The sequence below is a fragment of the Macrotis lagotis genome, chromosome 5 (genome assembly GCF_037893015.1).
Source record: "Macrotis lagotis isolate mMagLag1 chromosome 5, bilby.v1.9.chrom.fasta, whole genome shotgun sequence".
Lineage (NCBI taxonomy): Eukaryota > Metazoa > Chordata > Mammalia > Peramelemorphia > Peramelidae > Macrotis > Macrotis lagotis.
The window spans coordinates 245419553-245445434 of NC_133662.1; the positions used below are offsets into that span (position 1 = coordinate 245419553).

General features: G+C 42.0%; 2 protein-coding genes and 1 long non-coding RNA gene across 3 annotated transcripts in view; 1 reads left to right on the forward strand and 2 right to left on the reverse strand.

Annotated features, from left to right (window-relative positions):
* SLC47A1 (solute carrier family 47 member 1) overlaps positions 1-2883 on the reverse strand; it is a 47078-nt gene extending 44195 nt beyond the window's left edge. Inside the window, exon 1 of the mRNA XM_074189249.1 lies at positions 2665-2883. Within this exon, the coding sequence (XP_074045350.1) occupies positions 2665-2781 (117 nt within the window). The 5' untranslated portion in view covers positions 2782-2883. The remainder of the gene's footprint in view (positions 1-2664) is intronic.
* A 5776-nt stretch (positions 2884-8659) lies between these two features.
* LOC141488851 (uncharacterized) lies at positions 8660-25882 on the reverse strand. The gene is made up of 4 exons (XR_012468822.1): positions 24971-25882; positions 23908-24016; positions 15131-15237; positions 8660-9342 (listed from the first exon to the last, which is right to left on the reverse strand). It is a non-coding gene; the product is annotated as an uncharacterized LOC141488851 (long non-coding RNA).
* The window catches only part of SPECC1 (sperm antigen with calponin homology and coiled-coil domains 1), a 413523-nt gene continuing 412874 nt past the window's right edge, over positions 25234-25882 (forward strand). The window contains exon 1 of the transcript XR_012468813.1: positions 25234-25255. The gene's annotated coding sequence lies outside the window, so the exon portion shown is untranslated. The remainder of the gene's footprint in view (positions 25256-25882) is intronic.

Consider the following 25882-nt stretch of genomic DNA (forward strand, 5'->3'; position numbering starts at 1 on the left):
CCATTTTACAGAATGGGAAGTCAAGGCCTCTTGAGGTCAAAGTGACTTGTCCAAGCTGGGATGTGAACACAAATGAGTGTGGTATACAGATAGCTACCCTAGGGAAGTCTCCTGATATACATCATTGATTATCAACTCTGCCACTAACTTTCTGCGTGACTTTAGTTAATTCTATTACATTATCCAGGCTTGGCTGATCTGTAAGGGCCCATCTAAGCTGGAACATTTTGTGATACAGTGTGAAAATTCCAATGACATTTTCAATCCAGTGATCTGCTGAGTGGGACCATCTCTCTCAATACCAGAGGAGTCAGACCATCTGGATTTGCTACCTATGTGACTACCCTTTTTTGACCTGGTTCAAGTTACCTAACCTGCCTGGGTCTCAGTTTCCTTATCTGTAAACTGAGGGGGTTTGATCAGATGATCTTTGTATTCTTTCAGCTCTGAATCTATGAATTATACAAATCCTTTTTTCCCTTCTTCTTTCTTGCTGTTAATTTATGGTAAGGATATAGAATAGTTTCTCTCCTTAAGAGGTTGAAAGATTCAAGTTCCAAGAGAAAAATCAATTTTAAATTCCTTTTCTAAGTGTAAAACAGTTTTGAGTGACACATTCTGTTATGCCTTGTCTTTGGCTAGCCCAGAAGATCAATGATAACGATTCTAGAAGACACAGTCACACACAAGGGAGACAATTTGGCTTTCTAGGTTGTCAGCTCTCCATCTTTAGAATGGGCACAATGATCATGTTCCCTGACTTTACAAGGGATGAACTGAGGATATGGTGACCCAGTTTACCTTCTCAGTCAAAGAAAAGGGAGAGGTAAGGTCTCTTTGGGGCTTTTGGTAATCATATACATCCCTTATTGGCTTTGCAGGCCTGAGCAGATATCCCTGAAGCTCCTGATTTTCTCTAGGACCATCTCTCTTTCCCCAGGACAGTGAGGAGTATGACACAAGCAATGAATTAGGATCAGGGGCAGCTAGGTGGTGCAGTGGATAGAGCACTGGCCCTGGAGTCAAGGAGTACCTGGGTTCAAATCCGGCCTCAGACACTTAATAATGACCTAGCTGTGTGGCCTTGGGCAAGTCACTTAACCCCATTGCCTAGCAAAAACCAAAAAAAAAAAGGAGTAGGATCAGGAGACCTCAAAGGTCTTCAACCCCCCTTATTTTTCAGATGGGGAAACTGAAGCAGAGGTGTGACTTATAGGATCACAGTCAAAGAATGTTATTAGCGTCACCCCTCCTTGTACAAAAGAAAAGTAAAGAGCAGGATCAGAGATTAAGAGGAGGAGGAGACCTCAAAGGTCATTTAGTGACTAGAGGTGTAATTTAGAGGATCGCAGTCATCATTCTGTTCAATTTCCCTCCTCGTTCAAACAAGAAAAATAAAAATAAAATCCACCTGGGTGAAGTGTGGAGGTCTGATCCCTGGGGGGGGGGTTCTCCAACCTCCCGGGTCCCGTCCCTCAAGGATCAGCATAGGATTCGGTGACACGCTCCATACGGCTTTCTCCCTCAGGAATTTCAGGGGTTCTAGGTCCCTAGTTTGAATACACCGGCCCCCACCCCCACCCCGACGTGGCTGCAAAAGGAGAAGCCCCAACTCCTCCACGCGGCTCCAGGTTGCACCATCGGCGATGAAGTTGGGGGGAAACAAGTCAAGTCCAAGCGAAGCGGGGAAATCCGGTCCTCCCCCCAGGAGAGCAGCCGGAGGCCGGCTCCCCGAGCCCCCCCCCCCCCCGACCTCGGGGACCCATGGCCAGGGGCGCCGGGGTGGACTGGCTCTAGCAGGTTGAGAAACCCCGGAGGCAGCCGGGGTGCCCAACTTTCTCTCATTCTCTCTCTCTGTCTCTCTCTCTCTCTTTCTCTGTCTGTCACTCTATCTCTCGCTCTCTCTCTCTCCCATTCTCTCTCTCTCATTCTCTCCTCTCTCATTCTCTCTCATTTTCTCTCTCTCTCTCATTCTCTCTCTCTCTCTCTCTGTCTCTCTCATTCTCTCTGTCTCTCTGTCTTTCATTCTCTCTCTCTGTCTCTCTGTCTTTCATTCTCTCATTTTCTCTCTCTGTCATTCTCTCTTCTCTCTCTCTGTCTCTCTCTCTCTCATTCTCTCTCATTCTCTCTCTCTCATTCTCTCTCTCTGTCTCTCTCATTCTCTCTGTCTCTCTCTCTCATTTTCTCTCTCTCTCATTCTCTCTCTCTCTCTGTCTCTCTCTCTCTCTGTCTCTCTGTCTGTCATTCTCTCTCATTTTCTCTCTCTCATTCTCTCTCTCTGTCTCTCTGTCTCTCTCTCTTCTCTCTCTGTCTCTGTCTCTGTCTCTCTCTGTCTCTCTCTCTCATTTTCTCTCTCATTCTCTCTCTCTTTCTCTCTCTGTCTCTCTCTTTCTCTCTCTGTCTCTCTCTCTGTCTTTCATTCTCTCTCATTTTCTCTCTCTCTCTCATTCTCTCTCTCTCTCATTCTCTCTCTCTCTCATTCTCTCTCTCTGTCTCTCTCTCTGTTCTCTCTCTCTCTCATTCTCTCTCTCTCTCTCTCTCTCTCTCTCTCTCTCTGTCTCCCTCCCCCCCCTCCCTCCCCCCCGCCTCCCCAGCCGCCCTCCGGCCGGGCCATTCCGGGGGGCACGGCGGGCCGAGGGGGCAGGGGCGGCCGGGGGCGCTTACCACGGGGCCGGCCAGCCCCAGCAGCGCCCGCAGCTCCTTGCGGAAGTTGAGCGCCAGCAGCCAGCGCAGCCCCCGGGGCTCGGGGAGCGCCGGCGCCGGCCGGGGAGCCCCCTCCATGCTGGCCAGTCTGGCTGCCCCGCGCAGGGGACCCGAGGGCCTGGCGGCGGCCGGCCCGAGAGCAGCAGGCCCCGCCCCGGCCCGCCCCGCCGGGACCCGCCGGCCCAGGGCCGCCCCGGGCCGGGAGCGGGCCGGCGCAGACAGACGCGCCCCTGGCCAGGCGCCCGCCCGGGGCAGCCGGCCACCGTGGCCGCGTGTCCTCCAACGGGCCTGACCCCCGCCCCGGGCTCGGGCCCGGCCGGCCGAGGCAGGTCCTTGGGCGAGCCTCACCTGCCAGGAGGGCAGGCAGAGAGGGGCAAGAGTTCGGATGTGCCCCCGGACACTGCTGTGTGACCTTGGGCAAGCCACACGGAGGCCACGGCCAGTCGCCCAGATCCCTAGCCGGCCCCTGGACCCAGGTGGCTCTGGAGGAGAAAGGGGGGCCTTGACACAGGCCCCCTCATTCAAATCCATTCACGTGCTTGTCATGGCCTTCTTCATTTTTTATTTTCATTTATTTATCTCTTTCTCTATTTATTTGTAGGCAAATGGGGTCAAGTGGCTCGCCCAAGGCCACCCAGCTAGGTCATTATGAAGTGTCTGAGGCACATTTGAACTCGGGTCCTCCTGCCTCCAGGGCCGGTGCTCTATCCACTGCTCCACCACCGGCCTTCTTCAATAAGAAAGCTTCCACCTGTAAGATGAAGTCCTTGGGCTTAAGGGGCTCCCGGGTCTCTGCCAAGAGGAAATATTATTCTCCCTTCAAACTGAATAGAACCCCCATCCTCCTTCTCCAAACCACCTCCCTCCTCAATGAACTATGAATTTATGCGAACTGGGTATTTTAAAGGACTTGGGGACAAACAAAAGCACAAGTAGTTGTGGAAGAAGGTGACATTCTAAAACTAGGTTTTCTTCATTAATCCAATTTTCCAAACGTGGCCTTTCACCTCCCACTTCCGGTAGAACCATCTCTCATGTCGAACTAGCAAAAAAAATGGAAAAGACAAAAAATAAACTATGGTCACTCCATTAAATAAAAATATGACCTTTTATATGCTCCATATTCTACAGACCATTTACCCCCCCCCATCTCTAACAAAAGGAGGAATATAGCCAAGGTATCATTTGGGGGGTTTTATAGGGTTTTTTTTTACAAGGCAAGGGGGTTAAGTGGCTTGCCCAAGGCCACACAGCTAGGCAATTATTAAGTGTCTGAGGCTGGATTTGAACTTGGGTACTCCTGACTCCAGGGCCAGTGCTCTATCCACTGCCTGCCCCACCAAGGTATCATTTGAAAGCAGCAAGGGGAAGCAGCACCAGAGTAGGGGTCAGGAGACTGGTTCAAGTCTGTGACTTGTAGCACCCCCCCACCCCATTTCTCTGTTAAAAATGATGACGAGAGGGGCAGCTAGGTGGCACATTGGACAGAGCACTGACCTTGGAGTCAGGGGTACCCGAGTTCAAATCCAGCCTCAGACACTTAATAATGACCTAGCTGTGTGGCCTTGGCCAAGCCACTTAACCCCATTGCCTTGCCAAAAAAACCCCCCAAAAATAATGAAGAGCTTGAATCTTTTAGAACAGCTGGATTCTACTGCTGTATGAGTCATTTGTCCATTCACTGGCATGGGGGGATTACAGTTATCTAACTGTTTGCTCAATAGAATTCTACAGCTGCCTGACAGTAATTGCTGTAATATTAGATTTGCCTGACAGTTCACATATATGGTCTCATTTGGTCCTCAGGTGAGGCTGTTGCTGTTATTGTTCCCATTTTACAGATGAGAGAAACTGAGCCTGAGAGAAGTTAAGGAAATTGCCCTGTGTCACATAACTATTAAGGGTCTAAGGCAGGATTCCAACTTGAGTTTTCCTGATGACACTCTAACCATCTCTCTGGGCAGCCAGGTGGCACACTGGCCTTGGAGTCAGGAGAACAGGAGTTCAAATCCAGCCTCAGACACCTGACACTGACTAGCTATGTGACCTTGGGCAAGTCACTTCACTCTGCCTCCTATCCAGGGCCATCTCCAGTCTTCCTGACTCACATCTGGCTACTGGACTGAGATGACACCAGAGCAGAAAGTGAGGCTGGTGACTTAACACAGCCCCGCCCCACTCAACTCTAATTCATGCGCTTGTCATGACATCACCTCTGGGATGTCATGGTTTTCTTCCAGAACAAAGGACAAACAATATCATGGACCACCTTTATATAAACCATGCTTGACCCGTGGGCTTCCTCCTCACTTCCCTAACCCTGGAAGCCAGGCCTTGCTTGGTACAACCCAACAGTATATTAAGCTTTGCTGCTCCCCACCCACACACACACATATCACATTGTCGATTCAAAATGATTTATTATTGTTTTATTCAATACCATCTTGATGATGTCTGGCCCCATTTTGGAGTTTTCTTGGCAAAGATGCTGGAGTGGTTTACCATTTCCTTCACCAGCTCATTTTAAAATAAGGAGACTGGGGCAAACAGGGTAAAGTGACCTTCCCAGGGTCACACACCAGCTAGACAGTATCTGAGACTGGATTTGAACTCAGAAAGTAGAGTCTTCCTGACTTCAGAACTCTATACACTATGGCTCCACCTAACTGCTCCAATCATCTGGCAGGACACTGATATCTCCAAGTCTTTTTAAAACAAACTGACTTACACTTCTCCCCCACTACCCCACACAAACTATTATAGCTTTTGAGTTGATTTTTTTTTGTTCCCAAGAGTAAGATTTACTCCCATTTAATTAAATCTTATTAGATTCCTGCCCCATGCTCTGGCTATCAAGAATTTTTTAGATGCTGACTCTTTCATCCAGTGTGCTAGGTGGTAGGGGGAGGCTACAACTCACAGACTTGAACCAGTCTCCTGACCCCTGCTGTGAGGCTGCTTCCCCTCCACCTTGCTACTTTCAAATGATACCTTGGATATATCCCTCCTTTTGTGGTGGGGGTAAATGGTCTGTGGAATATGGAGTGCATAAAAGGTCATATTTTTATTTAATGGAGTGACTGTATTTTGTTTATTTTCTGTCTTTTCCATTTTTTTGTTGGTTTGACATAAGAAATGGTTCTACCAGAAGTGGGAGGTGAAAGGCCACATTTGGAAAATTGGATTAATAGCCTGCAGATTTGAAGAGTCTATTATCTATGCCTTTATCCAAATCACTGATAAAAATGTAAGACGGCATAAACCCCTAGAGCATACCACTCAAGACCCCTCTGCTCACAGCAAATACTCTTGGAGTTCAGCTATCTAACCCCTTCAGAATCCTTTTAACTGCTACATGACTAATATGGAAATATGTCTAACATGATTGTACATTATAACTTATATCAGTTTGCTTGTTTCTTGAGCACAAAAAAATAAATGTTAGAAACCCTTTACATGTAATTGGAAAAAATTAAAAAATAAAACTATAAAAAGTATTGCCGTCTAATCTATTTCTCTTCATTTTTTTCGCTGTCTTCTCTGCCTCCTAAACAAGAATATCATGAGTTACCTTATCAAAAACTGCAAAAATATGGACATGCTTTGTAAATCAAGGGATCCCCCCTCCCCTAAGCAGTTATTGATCTCATCAATTCCCCTAGTTTCAACTGTTGTCTTTTATACAGAAGCCCCACACTTCTAGATCAAGCCTCACTCTCTCTTCTAAGCCCTAACAGATTCCATTGGCATTTCCAATTCAAGGTATTCAAAATGGAACTCATTATTTTCTCTCATTCCCAACCCAGCCCCTCACTCAAATCCAGTTCCTGTGCTTGTCATGACATCTCTTCCCCTGATGTCCTGGTCTTTTTCAAGAAGGAAGGGCAACATCATCATCAGCCCTTTCCCAAATTTCCTTGGGTCTTGAGAGGGTACCAGTCACGCTTCCAGTCAGCCAGGTTCACAACTGTCATGCTTGATTCTCCCCTCTCCCTGGCTTCCTCTATCTAGTTACCAAGTCTTCCTGATGCTCCATCCACAGCATCTCTCAGATTTGTCCCTCCTCTCCACCTATACTAGCCTTATGGGCTCTCTTCTAATATCTCCTGGTTTTTCTCTATCCCCTGCGCCCTCCAGTGGCCCCTGCATCACATGGTCCTTGGATTCCAAAACCAGACTTTGATCAAAACCCAGATGTCTTTCAAGGTCATTTTCCCTTAAGTTATTTGGTTCTCATTTTAAATCTGAAGCCCCAAAGTAACCTGAGTTAGTCCTGACCTACAAAATTTGTCAAAAAGTGTCAGGATTATATTGTGATGGATTCTTTTAAGTTGGGGAAAGATGATGTCCAAGAAGATGACTGCTAGCAAACACCCTAGCAAGGATGGCCACCGAAAGGATTAGAAGGTAAACTCTCTGTGGGCATTCAGATATTAAAAAGAGGGAAGAAGGTGCTTGAGTCTTTAAGGATTGTGCCCTGGTGAAAACATCACTTGTACAAAAATATTCATAAGCAGCCCTGTTTGTGGTGGCAAAAAAATTGGAAATTGAGTAAATGTCCATCAATTGGAGAATGGCTTATTAAACTGTGGTATGTGATGGAACAGTATTGTTCTATTAGAAACCAGGAGGGATGGGAATTCAAGGAAGCCTGGAGGGATTTGCATGAACTGATGCTGAGTGAGATGAGCAGAACCAGAAGAACATTGTACACCCTAACAGCAACATGGGGGCGATGATCAACCTTGATGGATTTGCTCATTCCATCAGTGCAACAATCAGGGACAATTTTGGGCTATCTGCAATGGAGAATACCTTCTGTATCCAGAGAAAGAATTGTGGAGTTTAAACAAAGACCAAAGACTATTACCGTAAAAAAAAAAAAAGTTACGTAATTTAGTATCTCTTATACTTTATTTTTTTTCCTTAAGGATATGATTTCTCTCTAACACATTGAACTTAGATCAATGTATACATCATGGAAACAATGTAAAGGCTAACAGATTGCCTTCTGTGGGGGGGTGGGGGGGAGCAAAGCAAGATTAGGAAGAGAATTGTAAAATTCAAAATAAATAAATTTAAAAAAAAAAGAATTTTGCCCTGAAGATGATAAAAGCTGAATGTGCTCATTTGAATTTGTTTGTGAGTAATGATGATCACCAGGCCCCCCCACCCCCAACTGTGGCAGATTTGTCTATTATAAAGACCAAAATTTAAGGATTGCCCAAGAACTATTCAAAGAACTACACAGGACTTTTTATATAAAAAGTTCTGGAAGCCACTAGGAATGGTGTCACCTGGATTTGGTTGAAACTCTTCTGTGCAAGACATTGGGGTAGGTCCTTAAAAGGACATTCCTTGGGCGGCTAGGTGGATAAAGCACCAGCCTTGGAGTCAGGAGTACCTGGGTTCAAATCCGGTCTCAGACACTTAATAATTACCTAGCTGTGTGGCCTTGGGCAAGCCACTTAACCCCATTTGCCTTGCAAAAACCTAAAAAATAAAAAAAGGACATTCCTTGATCCTCCCTAGAGACCTCTGTGACAAAAATGGTCAAATGCACCAGGATAGACTGGCTTTATCAGTTTAAGAAATTTCAGGGGTGGCTAGGTGGAAGCCACTTAACTCCATTTGCCTTGCAAAAACCTTAAAAAAAAATTTCTGGGTGGATAGCTTTTGTTCTCACCCTTCTAAATTTTCTTCCTCTCTCTTTGTTTCTCTATTTGTCTCTCTCTCTCTATTTCTGGCTCTGACTTTATCCCTCACCTCCCTCCCTTTTCCTCTCTTCTTTTTCTTTCTTCCCTCTCTGCCTTCCTCTCTTTGTCTCTCTCTCCCTTCTTCCCTTCTCCCTTTCTTTATTATGTCCCCCCTCCCCAGTCTCTGTCTCTCTTTCTCTCTCTTGTCTTGTGGTGGAAGAGATTTGGGGGTGGCCAATGAATTCACTTTCTACCTGAGATTTAAAACTGCTCAGGATTTATTATAGATTGCTGCAAAGTATTCAGATTACAAATTTTTCCCTCCGGGAGAAGTGACAGGAACTTTGAGGAGAGAAATGAATGACAAAAGGCTAGGTAAGATTGCTTGGGAGACAGAGAAAGAGAGATAAGGAGAAAGAAAGAGACAACAAGGGACAGCTGATTGGGTCCTGGAGTGCGGATATCTGGAGGGGAGTTTAGGCCAGGTTTTTATAGTCTTGCCCATTCTCGGAGAACTGAGGACAAAGGGGAAATCCCTCCCCCACCTTACTTATCAAAACCAGGTACAAAGGTTGAAAGCTGGGGGTTGGGAAAGAGGGGAGGGGAACGAATTTTACATTTAACACTGAAACAATAGGAATCAATTTACATCCCAGGAACAGATAACATTTTTTTAAAGAATTTTTTTTTTTGCAGATAACATTTTACAAAATTTAACATTATAAAAGATTACAAAATCTGCTTCCAAACACACATCTTCCACACCCCCCCTTCAAATTATTTGGGACTCAGATTCATCTGGGCCTTTCAGGGTCCATTTGGAGATGAATGTATTGTAGTAGGAATTCAATTGAGGCAAAATCCACAGGATGGTGGCTATTAGGACTGGCACAGCTGGTTGGCATACTGCAGAGGTCCCTATTGGAGATGTACAGCTGATAACCTAGAGAAATAAAACTCAGAAAGAAAGATTGAGTAAGCAAAACCAGAGAGGGCTGTGTAAAAGAGGCCAGTAAGTAGGTGGTGTACTGGCTAGAGCACTGGCCTTGGAGTCAGGAGGACAAGGGTTCGAATTCAATCTCAGACACTTGATGTCTAGCTGTGTGACCTTGGGCAAGTAATTTAATCTTGATTGCCTAGCATACAGGGCCATCTCCAGTCATCCTGATTCCTTTCTGGTCACCAGACCCAGATGGCTTTAGAGGAGAAAGTGAGGCTGGTGACTTAACACAGCACCCTCCTCATACAAATCCAATTTATGTGCTTGTCATGGCATCACCTCCCTGATGTTGTGGTCTGCTTCAAAAATGAAGGCTAAAAAAAATTAGTAAGTAGGGAAAAAACTAGAAGGTCTATAAAGAACAAGAATTATGCTGTATTATCCTAAGCCAGTATAAGAATACTTTTCATAACAACATGAGTTCTAAAATAACAGATTCATTAATGGTTGCTACATTAAGTTGTAACCAAAAGCTCAAGATTTGTGTAGGGGATGGCTAGGTGGTGTAGTGGATAAAGCACCAGCCTTGGAGTCAGGAGTACCTGGGTTCAAATCCAGTCACAGACACTTAAGAATTACCTAGCTGTGTAGCCTTGGGCAAGCCACTTAACCCCATTTGCCTTGCAAAAAACCTAAAAAAAAAAAAAGTTCAGCATAAAACCATTTTAGAACTGCATATGTCCATTAAGTAGTTTGCAACAAAATTTTCTATTTTAACTTGAGCCATTAACTTAGAATGAACAAAAATTCTAGCTGAAGAATGAACCTCTCCTTTAAAGCAGTTAAAAATAGACCAGTAGGCATTATCCTGATAGAAGTAATCATGCAGATATTTCTTTTCCCTTAAGGGAACTTGTTTTGATAATTAATCACATCCTTTGTATTAAAAAACCAAGTAAATACATGCCAATTATTAAAGATTAAGAAGATAGAGTTCCAATGGCTCACTCTTATAGTTAATTATTGAATATTTGGCATGATTATGACCCTTTGCTATTAAAAAACACATAGGGTCACAAGGACATATTCCTTTATGTATTAGATATCTTTTATAGGTAGGTCACACAGACAATCCTTTGCTTTTTTTTTTAAGAAAAAGTTTTTTATTTTGAGTGTTACAATTTTCCCCCCATTCTTGCTTCTCTTCCCCCCACCCCCCCACAGAAGGCAGTCTGTTAGTCTTTACATTGTTTTCATGTTAAATACAGACAATCCTTTTCAATGAGCCAGGTTTCAGGGCTGCCAAGTGAATGTTGCCTTTAAAAGAATCCTGCCTCAACTAAGGCTGAGAGTTTTTCTCTCAGAAGCCACTCACTCCATCTGTAGGAATAATGTCAAACCCCATAGGTTTAATGGCTTCATTGACATATTTTTAGGGGCAGCTAGGTGGCGTAGTGGATAAAGCACAGGCCTTGGAGTCAGGAGTACCTGGGTTCAAATCCAGTCTCACACACTTAATAATTACCTAGCTGTGTGGCCTTGGGCAAGTCACTTAACCCCATTTGCCTTGCAAAAACCTAAAAAAAAAGGCATATTTTGTCATTCTATTTTAACATACCTTGATGTCAAACAGATCAATTATCAATATATTATAATAAGTAATTACTTATAACCAGAGCTTCAGGTAGCTTGAGTACCAAGGGAATCAGAGTGTGTTAGTCTGTGATTAGCATTAGGTATCAACAAAGACATCCAGAGAAAAATCATAATTCACTTGCTGCTCATGTATCTAAGAACAGTTCTGTAAAAGAAATACAGTAAGCAGAATTTGAGATGTAAAAATACTATAATATTAATTCACATTTAGAATTAGATTTTTAAAAAACCAATTTTTTGCAATGAATCCATTTAGTTATTAATCATATTTAAAATAAATACATATCATTGCTTTCAGAATTCTTTAAAACCATTAGAACATCTTAGATGACTTTAAATTTTCCAACATGTGTTATTAATTCTAATTTAATAAACCAGGAGTAAGAATATCACATGACTTACTAGATTTTACAAAACAATTTTTCCATTATTATATTATCCATGAACCCACAGATCTACACCAAGTTCAATACATAGTTTAAAATTTCAGTGATCCCAGAGGGGATCATAATTTTTTGATATTTCCCTTATTATCTTTCAATGTACTCAATTATCATATAACTGATGAAGATTTCTCCACATCTAACAGGGGGTTACACAATTTTTTTCTTTTTTTTTTTTATTATTATCCCATACTTTAGACCCCTACACACACATTGGAACCCGTTGTGCATGGGAACATTGTAAGTTATTTTCACCTGATGTCTTTGAACATCAGAACCTTGTTCTACTAAGTGCCATGGGAGTGGGAGTGGATTAGAGACTGGTGAATAAAAGGAGCCCTTGGAGATCTTGATGGAGTACTTGTCTCCTTTGTCATCCTTGCCCCCCCACCCCCCACCCCCCCTTGCTTGCCTGGGGAGATTGAGAGAGTCCAGAAGTAGGACTACACACACACACACACACACACACACACAAAGACAGACATTGCCCAGCAAGTATCCTACAACCAGGATATACTTTCCAGTTTCCTGTTCACTTAACCCTCTCTGTCTGCAATTACCATGAGGGAAGAAATCCATAATTTTGACTTCTTTAAAATTAAACATATAATTACTAACTTATAGTAAACATAAGATTCTTATGCTAACATCTTATTCCCTTAGAATAAAATTCATTCTCATACAAATGATAAAACCCCAATGTAATTCTTATTTATGCCATAGATGCCAGGCGGTGTTACATTTACATCGAACAAGATTTCAAATTGATACATTTTTTTTTAGGTTTTTTTGCAAGACAAATGGGGTTAAGTGGCTTGCCCAAGGCCACACAGCTAGGCAATTATTAAGTGTCTGAGACCTGATTTGAACCCAGGTCCTCCTGACTCCAGGGCCAGTGCTTTATCCACTGCACCACCTAGCCGCCCCAATACATTTTCTTATGTTCAAAGAACAGATGTTAAGTAGATTTTACTTATATATATATATATATATATATTATATATATATATTCCCTTCCATAAACATGTTATAAGAGACAAGGTTATTACAAACTTTCTTCTTTCACCAACAAAAAGACCTTGTGAAATTGTTGACAATGTATCCTCAAGATTATTTTAACATTAAAACTAATCGGTTCACAGAATTTAATAAAACCACTACATAAATGCCTTTTACACAACTCCTGACAGTGTGTCTCTTTCCCAAAAGAAATCAGCAAATATTCCTGATAACATGATTATTATTATTTATTCAATATCATAGTTAGATTCCCAAGTTTTTACACAAAGCAATAAATCCCCATTTCCACAAAACTCCTGAGTATCACTTCCCTTTCATTATTCTCAAAAAATAATCAGTTATTTATTCCAGGCTTCAATACTGTAACAGTATTCAAATCACTTATATGTTCATAACAGATAACCAAATAATTATGAGTCTATAAAAGTATATCACATGACTGATAAAAATTCTCATCAACAAGCTTTCTTAATAGAAGCTACATATTATTAGATTGGTTGCAATTTCTCTCTCTCTCTTTCTCTTTTTTTTTTTTGTTTTTTTGCAAGGCAATAGGTTAAGTGGCTTGCCCAAGGCCACACAGCTAGGTAATTATTAAGTGTCTGAGGTCAAATTCGAACTCAGGTCCTTCTCACTCCAGAGCCAGTACTCTATCCACTGTACTGCCTAGCTGCCCCAAAAATTAGTTTTATAAATGAAGTTTCTTTCTCTAGGATCTTACCAAATCCATGAGTGGATGGCATCCTTACAAATACCAACGACCAACCAACTGAATAATCCATTTTTATAGAATTTTGACAAAGGAACATAAAATTTTGGCAGTCAACCTATCAAGTTTGCACATAAAGTTGTCATTGATTACTTTATGATTCTCTAATCTATCTATGAGATGTGTCCCATGTCAGAACTGACAAAGATCCAATTAGCCCAGGACTACCTTCTCTTCTTTTTTTTTTTTTGCAAGGCAAATGGGGTTATGTGGCTTGCCCAAGGCCACACAGCTAGATAATTAATAAGTGTCTGCGGCCGAATTTGAACTCAGGTACCCCTGACTCCAGAGCTGGTGCTCTATCCACTGTGCCACCTAGCTGCCCCCAAAATTTCTCTCCTCTTCTGACAATATGTTTTATGTGTTATTAGATATAATATAGACATATAAAAATTGGAGTTTCTTTCTTTCCAAAATGTCCTAAGTACAAGAATTTATTCAAGTTTTCATTTAGATAACCAAAGCAGATTCCTGACTTCTCAGGGTGGTCTTTAACTGATTGTTTAAACAGCTTCTGCGGAAAAACTTGCAGATGCAATTAGAAGGGCATTAGGCTGTTTCACACAGAAAGAGCCTTCCCTTCAGATTTCTAACTAGAGACAGAGAATTTGAGAGGGGCAGAGGGTGAACATTCCAAACTTACAGACCTCAATTAGAGGCTTGAACAGCTGTTGATCAGAAATACAGATCAGAAATTTTTTAATTCAAATTTAGAAAATATCCATTTCTACACTTGATTCAAAGGTAGCTAGTCTTTGAAATTTCTGAGGTCAAATGTATTAAAATTCCCCTAGTAAGAAGGAGATAGACTCAAATCCTATTAATTACTTAATTTTAAATTAGCCTTTAAAAAAAACAATTAAATCCAAAACCCCCAAGAAGAGGGATAAACATTTTTAACTCAGTCTTAATAATCAGGAAACATTTCAGATCTGAATAACACACACACACACACACACACACACAAACACACACACAAGAGTTTTAAACACAGACACACACAGACACAGGCATAATTCTTTTTGAACAAAGATTACACATTTTTCCAGTTATGTAGGTGAGATTTTAGGAAACTGGCCAATTCACCACTTTTAAATGTAGAGAACCTTTTCCAACTCTCCAGGTCAGTGGAGGGATGTGAAAAAAAAGTTTCGCTGAAAAACTACAGAGATCATTGATTTTATTTTTTTTTTAGGCTTTTTTTTTTTTGCAAGGCAAACAGGGTTAAGTGGCTTGCCCAAGGCCACACAGCGTCTGAGACCACATTTGAACCCAGGTACTCCTGACTCCAGGGCTGGTGCTTTATCCACTACGCCACCTAGTCACCCCTGAGATCTTTGATTTAAAAAAAAATTTTAAATACACACATATACATATATATTTATATTATTAATTTTTAATCATACCAATTAAGAACAGGCAAAAATAATTTTTAGAATCAATTAGAATTTCTTAAGGAACTTCATTTGTAATTTAAGATTTTAAAATAGCCAATCAGTAGTTAAAATTCCTTAATAAAACAGAATGCATTCTTAAGTTCAAACCTAGTTACGTTATTATGTAGATCTTAGCTTATTTGCACAGGGTTTAATTAAAATGGAATCTGAATTTCCCTAGTCCCAGAAAGAGTTCATAAGTTAGATCATCAGTTCTCATTCTTCATTTTTTTTTCTTCTTTGAGCCAATTGACTACAAAGCCATGTAAATCAATCAGCTTGCCCCCCCCCCCAAGGGTGGGGTTCTCCTAACCTGGGCTCTTAAATGTTAAGGTCTTTAGAAATGGGGGGAATGGAAGACTAGGGAAGAGGCCATTCATCATGCCCCCTCCTTCCTCCCCTACCCAGGGAAAAAGAATTGGGGTTTCCATATACTAGCTATGGGGCTAGTTTTGGGGGAATCTTACCTGGTAGATTTGTGTTTCAGCTGGGACATAAATTAAGCTTCTGGGTCCTAAGAAGTAAGGACTTTTTCCTTCCTCCCTCCCCTTAGCCATCCTGAGGGGTTGGGGAACTGCAGAGAGAGAAAGTGTTTTATTCTACTACTCCTCTTTCAGAGACAGAGAGAGAGAGAGACAGACAGACAGACAGACAGAAAGACAGAAAAAGACAGAGAGAGAGACAGACAGAGATTTAGACAGAGAGACAGAGACAGACAGAGAGACAGAGACAAACAGATGGAAATACAGCCTGAACCATAGACAAGATAAGTGGAATATTCCCAAATAAGACTACCTTAAGGGTAGTCTTGTCAAGTCCTGACAGGGTTAAGAAACATTAAGACAAGAACAGACTTACTCAGAATATTAGAAGAGAGAGAGACCTTGCATTCCTAGCAAGGCACCTACCTCCCGTTTTTTTTTTTAATTTTGGGAGGAACAGTAGACTATTTCTAGAGAGACCTTGTATTTTAAGTTAGCCACCTCTATTTGATGTTAAAACTATTTGTACAGGGAGAACAGTAGAATGTTCTCAGGGGAAAAAACCCTTGCAAAGGAGCTCATAAGCCTCCTCTTGTTTGATGATAAGTACTGAATAAGAAGATAGTAGACTTTTTTTTAGAAGACCTTGCAAACTCAGACATTATAGACATCAAAGGGTCATTAGAAATCTTTTTCTGATATCCTCACCATTTGGATGGTGAGGTAATGTTTTATGAAAACATTTTATTCTTCTCTTTGTTACTAGGTAGATTTCTTCATGTAAAGATTGTAACTGAAAACCTTAACCAATCAGGTTGGAAGAGAGGGGGCTAGGGAGGAGGGAATTGCTTGATTGTTAATTCTGGGCAGCTCCTTGATCTTCACTACCTTTGTGAGCCTTGGAATGTGCCCTTTTCTCAAGAAAAGCCAAAATGAGCTTTTTTTTTTTTTTTGCTCACAGGCAGGGCTATATTTTCTTAAGTGGATTTTTATCCCACACAAAGAGATTGTCCTTCAGGTATGGAGGGAGAGAGTGCATAACTAGTCATTTTCCTTTTTAAATGTCAAACTCTTAGTGAAAAAAGTCCTTCCAGCGCACTCTTGTAATACCCCAAGACAAAATTAAACTATTCAAAAAGTTTCAAAAAGCCAACTTCAAACCTCAGACGGTGGTTCCAATATGGGTGTCTCTGGTTATTGACTAATCAAACCCAAATCACAAAACACCCAGTCCTGAGCAATGACTGGACCTCATAGCCACTCTCCCCCAGGAATTTCTAGGAGCAAGAGAGGTGCCAAAAAAAGGAAGAATTTTCCTAATAATTCAATGTGATATAGGAAAGATGACCTAGTTCAGAATTTCTTTCACCTCATAGACATCTGAGCAGATCCAGGGAGATTTTGTATCCCTTTGTGGTTTCCCAAAGTGTACTGGGAGAGATTTGGGGTGGCCAAATGAAAATTGAGAGGCCTTGAATAGTGAATGAATTCACGTTCTCCCTGGGATTTAAAACTATTCAAGATTTATTATAGATTGCTGCAAAGTATACAGATTAAAACCTTTTTCTCCTCCAGGAGAAGCTACAGACACTTTGAGGACAGAAGAGAATAACAAAAAGCTAGGTGAGATTGCTTGGGAGACAGAAAGAGATAAGGAGAAAGAAAGAGAGACAGCCAGGGACAGCTGACTGGGTCAGGGAGTGCTGATATCTGGAGGGGAGTTTAGACCAGGTTTTTATAGTCTTGCCCATTCTCTGAGCACTGAGGGCAAAGGGGAAATCCCTCCCTCCCTTACTTATCAAAACCAGGTACAAAGGTTGAAAGCTGGGGGTTGGGAATGAAGAGAGGGGTACAAATTTTACATTTAACAATGGAACAATAAGAATCAATTTACATTCCAGGAGCAGATGACATTTTACAAAATTAACAGTCTAGAGGATTATAGAATCTGCTTCCAAATGTAAATCTTCCCTGCATCATTCTCTTCCTTTTTCTCTCCTTCCATCTCTGTCTCTGCCTTTCTCTCTGTATCTCTTCTCTCTCCTCTTCCTTTCACCTCCTCCTTCTCTCTCTTTGTCTCTGTCTCTAACTCTCCTCCCCCTCTATTCTACTCTTCTCTCCCCTCCCCTCCTCTCCTCTCCCCTCTTCTCCCCTCCCCTCCCCTTCTCTCCCCTCTTCTCCTCTCCTCACTCTTCTCTTCTCTTCTCTTCTCTTCTCTTCTCTTCTCTTCTCTTCTCTTCTCTTCTCTTCTCTTCTCTTCTCTTTTCTCTTCTCTCCTCTCCTCTTCTCTCCCCTCCCCTTCCCTCTTCTTTTCTCTCTTCTCTTCTCTTTTTCTATCTCTGGTCATCTCTCTTCCCCTTTCCTCTTTTCTCCTCTCCTCTTCTATTTGCCTTTCTCCCTTATCTCCCTCCCTTTCCTCCTCTCTCTTTCCTCCCTCTCTGTTCTTTTTCTCCCTCCTTCCATTTCTCTCTCTCTGTCTCTGTCTCTCCCTCCTCTCTTCTTTTCCTTTCTCTCCCTCTCCTGCTGTCTCTGTCTCTCCTCTCCTCCCTTCCCTCCCCTCCCTTCCCTTCCCTTCCCTTCTCCCCTCTCTTCTCCTTCCACCTCTCTCTCTCTCTCTCTCTCTCTCTCTCTCTCTCTCTCTCTCTCTCTCTCTCTCTCTTTCCCTTCCTCCTCTCCTTTCTCTTTTCCAGGGAGGGCTGAGTGAGGAGGGAGGGGGTCCCAGCTAGGAGAAGCAACAGCCTCTACCCAGCAAGGCAGAGAGGTTCAGGGATTAGGTCCCAGCAGTAGGAGTTGCTGCAGTAGAGCCTGTGTCAGTACCCAGTATGTCCAAGAAGGGCTGCTCTTAGGTCCCAGAATAAGAGACCATGGTGGTGTCCAGAGCCATACTGCAGTCCTGGCACCAGAGGGCATCAGTACTCAAGTCCTGTTTGATCCAGCACAAAGTGGTATGGTTAGAGACTTGGGCACCAGGACTGGCAGTGCCTACAGAGTTGTGGTTAGAACAAGGGGTCAGCATTCAGGCTCCACGACAGGGAGGGTAGAACTTTCTCTTTCTGTAGTGGAAAGAAGGAACTGTCTACCTAGCTCTTTCTATCTCCCCATCCCCAAGACTTAGAGCAATCTCTGAGCAAAAGCTCCTAAGGGAGCAAACTGTGAGTGCTCCCTTCTCCCTAGGGATCCCAAAACTTGGTGGAAGTCCTGGCTAGAGGACCAGTGAGTCACCTGCAAGATTAGAATGATCTCTTAGTTACTTTACTCATATATGATCTAGCTTTCTGATGAAGATCAGTGACTGTGCAAATTGCTCTAGTCCAGCTGTTTCTTGTAACCATTCTGTTCAATATCATCATTTTCTTTGGGGAGACCCTCTCACTGGGAAACACAAAGATTTGGCATCATCTGCAAGGACCAGGTTAGTAAAATAATAGTCTTGGTCTTTCTTAAGAGGAAAAGCAAAACATGGGACTCTTGGTCTTTATTCTTCTGCATATTCTATTACTCCTTCAGGGGTTGTGACATTGTTTATTTTTTTATGATGGTTTTGACTTTTTATTTGCATTTTTCTTTTCCTCCTCCAGTCTTATCGTGTGCCTGAGATAGGGATTGTCCAGGAATGGTTCTAAGTGAAGTGGTAGGCAAGATATTGAATTAAAACTAAGTAATTTGGGGCAGCTAGGTGGTGCAGTGGATAAAGCACCAGCCCTGGAGTCAGGAGTACCTGGGTTCAAATCCTGTCTCAGATACTTAATAAATTACCTAGCTGTGTGGCCTTGGGCAAGCCACTTAACCCCATTTGCCTTGCAAAAAACCTAAAAAAAAAACTAAGTAATTTTCAGTTGAGTACAATTTTTCATGACCCTGTTTGGCGTTTCCTTTGGCATAGATACCAAACTAGTTTACTATTTCCTCCTCTAGTTCATTTTACAGGATGAGAAAATTGAGGTAAATAGGGTTAAAATGACTTGCCCAGGGTCCCACAGTTAGTAGGTCACATTTGAACTCAAGAAGATGAGTCCTCCTGACTGCAGGCCCAGTGTTCTATCCAGTGTACCACCAAGTTGCCCTAGCATATTGACACAGAAAACCACAAATTAATATTAACTATGTTATAATTTACTTTTATTGATTTGTTAAATATTTCCCCAATTACACTGCCTGCAAGGCTCTCTGGCTACCAGTTTGGCATACCTGCTCTCCGAGGCCTTTAGACTTTTAAGATTTTGCCGCTAATGGGTAGGGTGTGGTAGAGGCAACCTGCCATATTAGCTAGGCTACCTTTTTCCTTAAAAGATTTAAAAACCATTCTGGTGATCTAATTGGCTTAGGAGACTAAAGCTTGGGTTTCTGGGTAGCCTGGGCACATACAAAGAGTTAGTAGCAACTCCTTCTGATCAGTGGACCAGTATGGTTGGGGACAGAGGCAAAAAATTTGCAGCCAAGTGAAATAATGTGAATCCTTAATAAATGACCTTTCTATTTTATGATTAAGGAAATGTCCTAATATTAACTCTTCATTTCTGAATATCTAATTTCTAAATCAAAAACACCAGATTGGCCTGGCCTAAGACAAGATTCACTTTCTTTTAGAATCATATTTTCTCAATGATGTCTTTGTTGCTACTTCTTGTAAGCAGGTACATTAGAAATTATGGTTGCCTACTTGTACCCACATTTGTTTGGAAACTTGGTATTTCAAGCCTCACGAGCATAACAGCACTTCTAAAAGAATGTTGTTTATTTTTAAAGCTAAGTTGTTATATTTTCCCAACTGAAAGCATTCCATGATTTCTCCAATGCAACATATTCAACAGCAATAGTAACAATAAATTTCCAGGAACATTTTAAAATACTTGATGGAAAAAAAGCAATATTCTGTTTTGACTATTAAAGTCATTTTTTCCAAAAGCACAAAAGTCTGACCATATCACTCTCCCTCACAATAATCTTTTTTTAAAAGAAAGATTTTATTTATTTTGAGTTTTACAATTTTCCCCCTATTCTTGCTTCCCTCCCCCCACCCCCACAGAAGGCAGTCTGTTACATTGTTTCCATGGTATGCATTGATGTAAATTGAATGCTATTCAATAATCTTAAAGCAACTCCCTGATACATCTAGGACAAAACATCAAATCCTCAACTTTTCAAAAGTAGGCCTCCAGATTATCTTCCCACTGCTTCTTTCCATTATTTCCTTCATGTGACAGGTTGCTGTCCCTAAATTTAGTGTTCCATTCTCTTCCTTCATAACCTTACAGGCTCCTTATTCCTCGAAACCAGTGACTCTCATTCTCTCCTCAGTTTCCTTCTTGGCTCAGCTTCTAAGGAGGCTTTTGTTAAAGATCTCAATTTACAAAAGCCAAAGTGGAAGACAGGTGCATTCAGGGCCATCTCTAGTCATCCCGATCCAATTCATTTGCATGTCATGCCATCACCTCTCTGATGACATGGTTTTCTTCCAGAACAAAAAACAACTAGCAATAACAACAGTTGCTAGTATTTTCTCCTCTCAAATTATCTTGTATTTGAGGATAAAATTTCTATTTATATGTATTTATCCCCAATAAAATACATATCCCTTAAGAGAGATGAAGAGAAGGGACAAGTTTTTGGTTATTGTTTTGGTTTTTTGGGGGGAGGGGTGTTTGCAAGGCGTTGGCAAGTGACTTGCCTAATGTTACACTGCTAGGTAAGTATTGTGCGTCTGAGGTCAAATTTGAACTCTGGTCTTCCTAATTCCAGGGCTTGCGCTCTATTTACTATACCACTTAGCTGCCTCCCCCATGCCCATAGAGTCTTTAAATTTAATAAATGTTGTTAAATGTAGTCAACCTTGTCCATCATTCCCTTTCCAGTTTCAGTTTTAAAAGACCTTTATCCCACTGCTTTCCACTTGATGGCAGCAAAGTCCTATAACCTAAACAGATTCACTGGGACCCAATCAGCATCTTCCCTGTGGTGCTGTTCTTCTGTATTCTGCCAAACAATTGGATATAGGCAATTTGAAGCTGGATATCCATATTCCTTCAGCATCTCTTAGGAAGGCTCCTTTATTCCAACTGACAATTAAACCTGTTCATGATCCCACATGATATGACTTCAGTCTATTTCCACATGGACCATACATTACTATCTCTCATAAATTTTTTTTTAGCCATTGTCTTATGATTAGTATATAACTCTCCACTTACATGTCTTTTCACAAACAGATGTTTTCTTTCCTCACTCTTCATTTTGGAACTATTCAGAGGCAAAGCTCAAAAGCTAATGCCTTATTCTCCCAATTGGTAGTCTTCCCTCCCTACCTTCAATCTCATCATTTTGTATTTATTTATATAGTACATCCTCTGGGATTACTTCCTTAACTCCCACTCACATTGGCAGATCGGGTCCCCAGAGAACAAATGATAACTACTAGTCTCATGGTTTTTCTAGTATTGCCACTCATGAACCCCCATCACTGTGCTTTCCATTAATAATCAGGCAGCAGCATTCTTGAGCTTTTAGCAAAGACATTTACTATGATCATATAGTATGAATAACTAGGCACAAAATATTCACCCCCAAACTGGGGTTATAACCTTTCCCTAAAGACGTAAGATGCTTGAGAGATTGCATTCAACGTTTAAGTACATTGGTAATAAGGCACAAGTGTAGAAAACTCATGAGAGTGTGTGTGTGTGTGTGTGTGAAATCATGCTTTTCTGTATTAAATTGATTTCACTTGATGAATTCATTCTAGTTGGAGATACCAATGAATTTTAAAATTTACTAGATTTTATGCTTACCTGACAGAGATTGAGGAATTATTCAAGCTATGAATTAGTGTTGCACTCCTGACCTAGTGAATATTAACTGACCTCACTCTTCTACTTTTTTCTTTTCTTTTCTGCAAAGTAATCAACATTAACCGGCTTGCCCAGGGTCACCAAGCTAATACACACTGCCAGTTTAAAGTTTCTTATGGACATTATTTCTTCTTCTTTGTAGCTGATCTTTTCCTTTCTGAAGAGCTAGGACTTCTTCTGCTATTTTTATTTGCTCTTCAACCAGAATCAAGAGCTGCTTTATTGAATTTATCATTGATTTATGAAATTGGGCAGGCACATGTTCTTTATGTCTTCATTGAAAAAGACTAAGATTGTCAGTGGGAAACAAGGGGCTAATTTCACTTTAATAAAGTACAGAGATAAATGGCCAAAAGAAACAGAGGTAGATGATGCAGTTCAGGGACAGAAGAATGGGATGGTAAAGGCAGAGTAGGGAAGAAGATGTGGAGGGAACAAGGGCAAGGTAAAGATCACAGATCAAGGTAAAGTCTTTAAATTTAAAGACCCGTGGTCTACTCATGCAATCATAGTTTAGGATTGGCAACACTAGGTAGTGTGAACCCTATCAAGATGGAAGAGAGCTTGGAAGGAAGGAGTTTGAGATCTCATTTTTAAAGAATTTTCTTTGGGGGCAGGGAACAGACCAACTTTTATCTCTGCCATGAAGACATTAGTTCCTTAACATATTCAAATCATCTCAGTTATCAATAAAACTTCAAAGTCATTGTCCCAAAATTGTCAGCACTTTTTTGATGTTCAGACTTTGTGGGAAGTCTGGATTTTATCTAGAATTTTTATATCATAGGATCATAGAATTTTGACATGTGCCTTAAACGTGAATTTTAGTCAATATATGATATAACTTTCAAATTGTGCCCTTTAAATTGTTGAGAAAGTTTGTAGGTGACTTCCAGGTGCAATCCTGTTTCTTTCTTAAATTTATTTACTAGAAGTGGAGGATGTAGTAAGGGGCACCAGAACAAGATACAACTCTCTACTGGCGTCTAAGAGCTGGCTCTGCCTGGGAAGTCCACAGCTGTCCCTTCTCTTTCCCACGAAGGGTTCTTATTCTCTGAAGCTATTGTCAATCTCAGATGTATGCCTTTTCATATCTGATGGCAGATAATTCCTCTGACATGGGTCACCACTTCTCTGGTAGCCACTTCTATCATTTTCAGTCACTTGTGGGAACTCTGATGGGATGTTGAGCTCTCCAAAACTCACATGATCACTTGGGACATCTAGATTCCAAGCAATCTACCTTCCAGGGCTTTCTCTTACTAGACAAGGCTGCCACTTTGACTCTGAACTGATTTGTCAAGAAATATGATGTGTTCTTTTCAACCAACCAGTTATAAGATGTTTCCTGCATGGCTTCACATGTCATTCATCCAAGGACCCCAAAATATACAGTGCTTTCAATTTTATTAAGGACTTATCCACACATTTCCACAAGGTTAAAGGAAAGCTAATCCCTGCCTTCCTCTGTTGACTGATTGATTGACTGATTGTGTGTGTGTAGGGGGGGCTAAAAATCCATGCTTATTATATATTTTATATTTACTTGTCTTTGAGCTATATTCTTAGTCAAATCTAAACTTCTAGAGAGAAAGATTATTTCACTTTGTCTTTGAGCCCCCAGAGACAAACAAAATATATAGTAGACATTTTTTAAAAACATGTCAGTTCATTCTCAGCTTTTTTTTTTATTTTATTTTTTTGTTTTGTTTTAGTTTTTGCAAGGCAATGGGGTTAAGTGGCTTGCCCAAGGCCACACAGCTAGGTAATTATTAAATGTCTGAGTCCGGATTTGAACTCAGGTACTCCCAACTCCAGGACTGGTGCTCTATCCACTGTGCCACCTAGCCACCCCCATTCAGCCTTTTATTTTTACCAGATGAAGAATTTGAAGTCTAGAAAGGGAAAGAATCTTACCCAAATTCATAGAACTGGAACCAGGATCCAGGTCTTCTCTTCCTAAGTCCAGTGGACCCTCCCAAGGCAATATTTCTTGTTCCCAATTTAGAGATGAAGAACACGAGACCTAGAGAGGTGAAGATTATCCACTGATCAATTAGCAAGTATTTACTTAATAGAAAGTATATGTTCATATGAACCCATCTAAGAGATATACATGTTAACACATGCTTTCTATAAGGAAGATATAGGTGTGTGAATATATACATATTTTTATAAATATTTATATTTATCTTACATAGGAACATGTTTACAGACATATATGTATTCACAGATAAAAATATATAGATATAGATAATATACCATTTGAGGGAGGCATTGAGGGATAGCATTGGCATCTTGTCCACCCTTCTCCAAGGGACTTGAAAGGAGCAGGGGAAGGACTGCAAAGTTGGCCCTTCTTTTTTCCAGTCTTTGAGAGGGGCTACTAGGGTAGAATTCTATCTCTACTCTCTTAAATAGAATTTAGATAGAAATACAAATCGAGGGGTGTAATTTTGATTGCTATGCTTTATGGAGCAGGGTTAGACCACAAGATTTAACTCCTTCTCACCAAAGGCTGGTTACATAAAAGACCATTGTAAATAGTGAACAGTGAACCAATCCATGCAGAATAGCAAGTAAAAATCAGAGAAGTTTTACAGATTAGCATATTCTAGAAAGCAAGTAGGCTCTTTAGATGGAATCTCAACTTAACCAAAAGAGGCCTTGATTTTACCCCAAAGGGAAAATCTCTAAAATCTCTAGGAAAGAAAACCGGAAATCAGGGACATGCCGAGGGTTGGGTGTCCCCTACATGCTGGCAGTCTTCTCTCTCTTCGAGTCTGCGGTCTCCCCGAAGAGTCTGGGATCACGGGTGTCTTCTCTCAAATCATGACTCCCTCTCTTTCTCCAAAGCTATCACTCCAGCTCTATCCCTCTTGGAAGAATGGACATTCCCTCTCCCCGTCTAGAGCTCCATCTGCATTCCAACTGCAGAAATTTGTCCCAGACTTGAAAGCCTAGTTCCATTTATACTTACACACGTTACTTGTGAGTAGGGGTTGCTTCATTCTTTGTGCTTGTACCACAGTGTCTGGAACATAGTAACCTTTAATTGATTCATTAACTAACTCCTAAGCAAATCGGAAACCATCCTTGCCCTCAAAAAGTTTGCCTTCTAGAGGAGGAAACAATTTTTCCACTTTTAAGCATATGCACCATAAAAGGAGAAAGGATGAACGTTATCTTAGGGTAACACTAGCAGCTCCAAGGAGGAGCAGAGGTGCAGCGTTGCAAGAGACCACAAGATTTTCATGTTTGCAAGGTAATGGGGTTAAGTGACTTGCCCAAGGTCACACAGCTGGGCCATCATCAACTATGTGGGACTGGACTTGAACTCAGGTCCTGACTCCAGGGCGGTGCTCTACGCGCCAATACCCGATTTTCAGTTTTTTAGTTCTTAGTTGCCACCATGAGAAACCTGAGGCTGAGAGAGATGAAATGGTGCCCCCGGATCCCACGTTAATTGTGGTGTGAAGGTCCGGCCCCTGCCCACCGAAGGCCACGGGCAGTCAACCCGTGCCAGAGAAAGCACGGACTCCGGGCGCCCCCCGCCTCGGGCAAGGCTGAGCCCCAGACCTGGGCTTTCCAGGAAGGGTCGCTGGCCCGGCCTGGGCTCAACCTGAGCAAAGGTGTGGCCGTGGTAGGTTGGGGGTCCGGGACCAGAAGGCCGGCCAGGAGGGAGGGTGACGGGGTGGCCCACGGGCGAACGCTGGCCCTAGGGGGCTTCTCCCGAGGCCCCGGGGTGCCGGCAGCTGTCCCCCACGGGGGCCTGGGCTCCCGCAGTCCGGCCTGGGCCCAGCAGGCGCAGCCGGGCCCGGGAGGCCACCTCGCCGCAGCGGCTGCGGCCGCGGGGCACGCCGGGAGGCGCCGTGGCCCTGGGCCCCCGCTC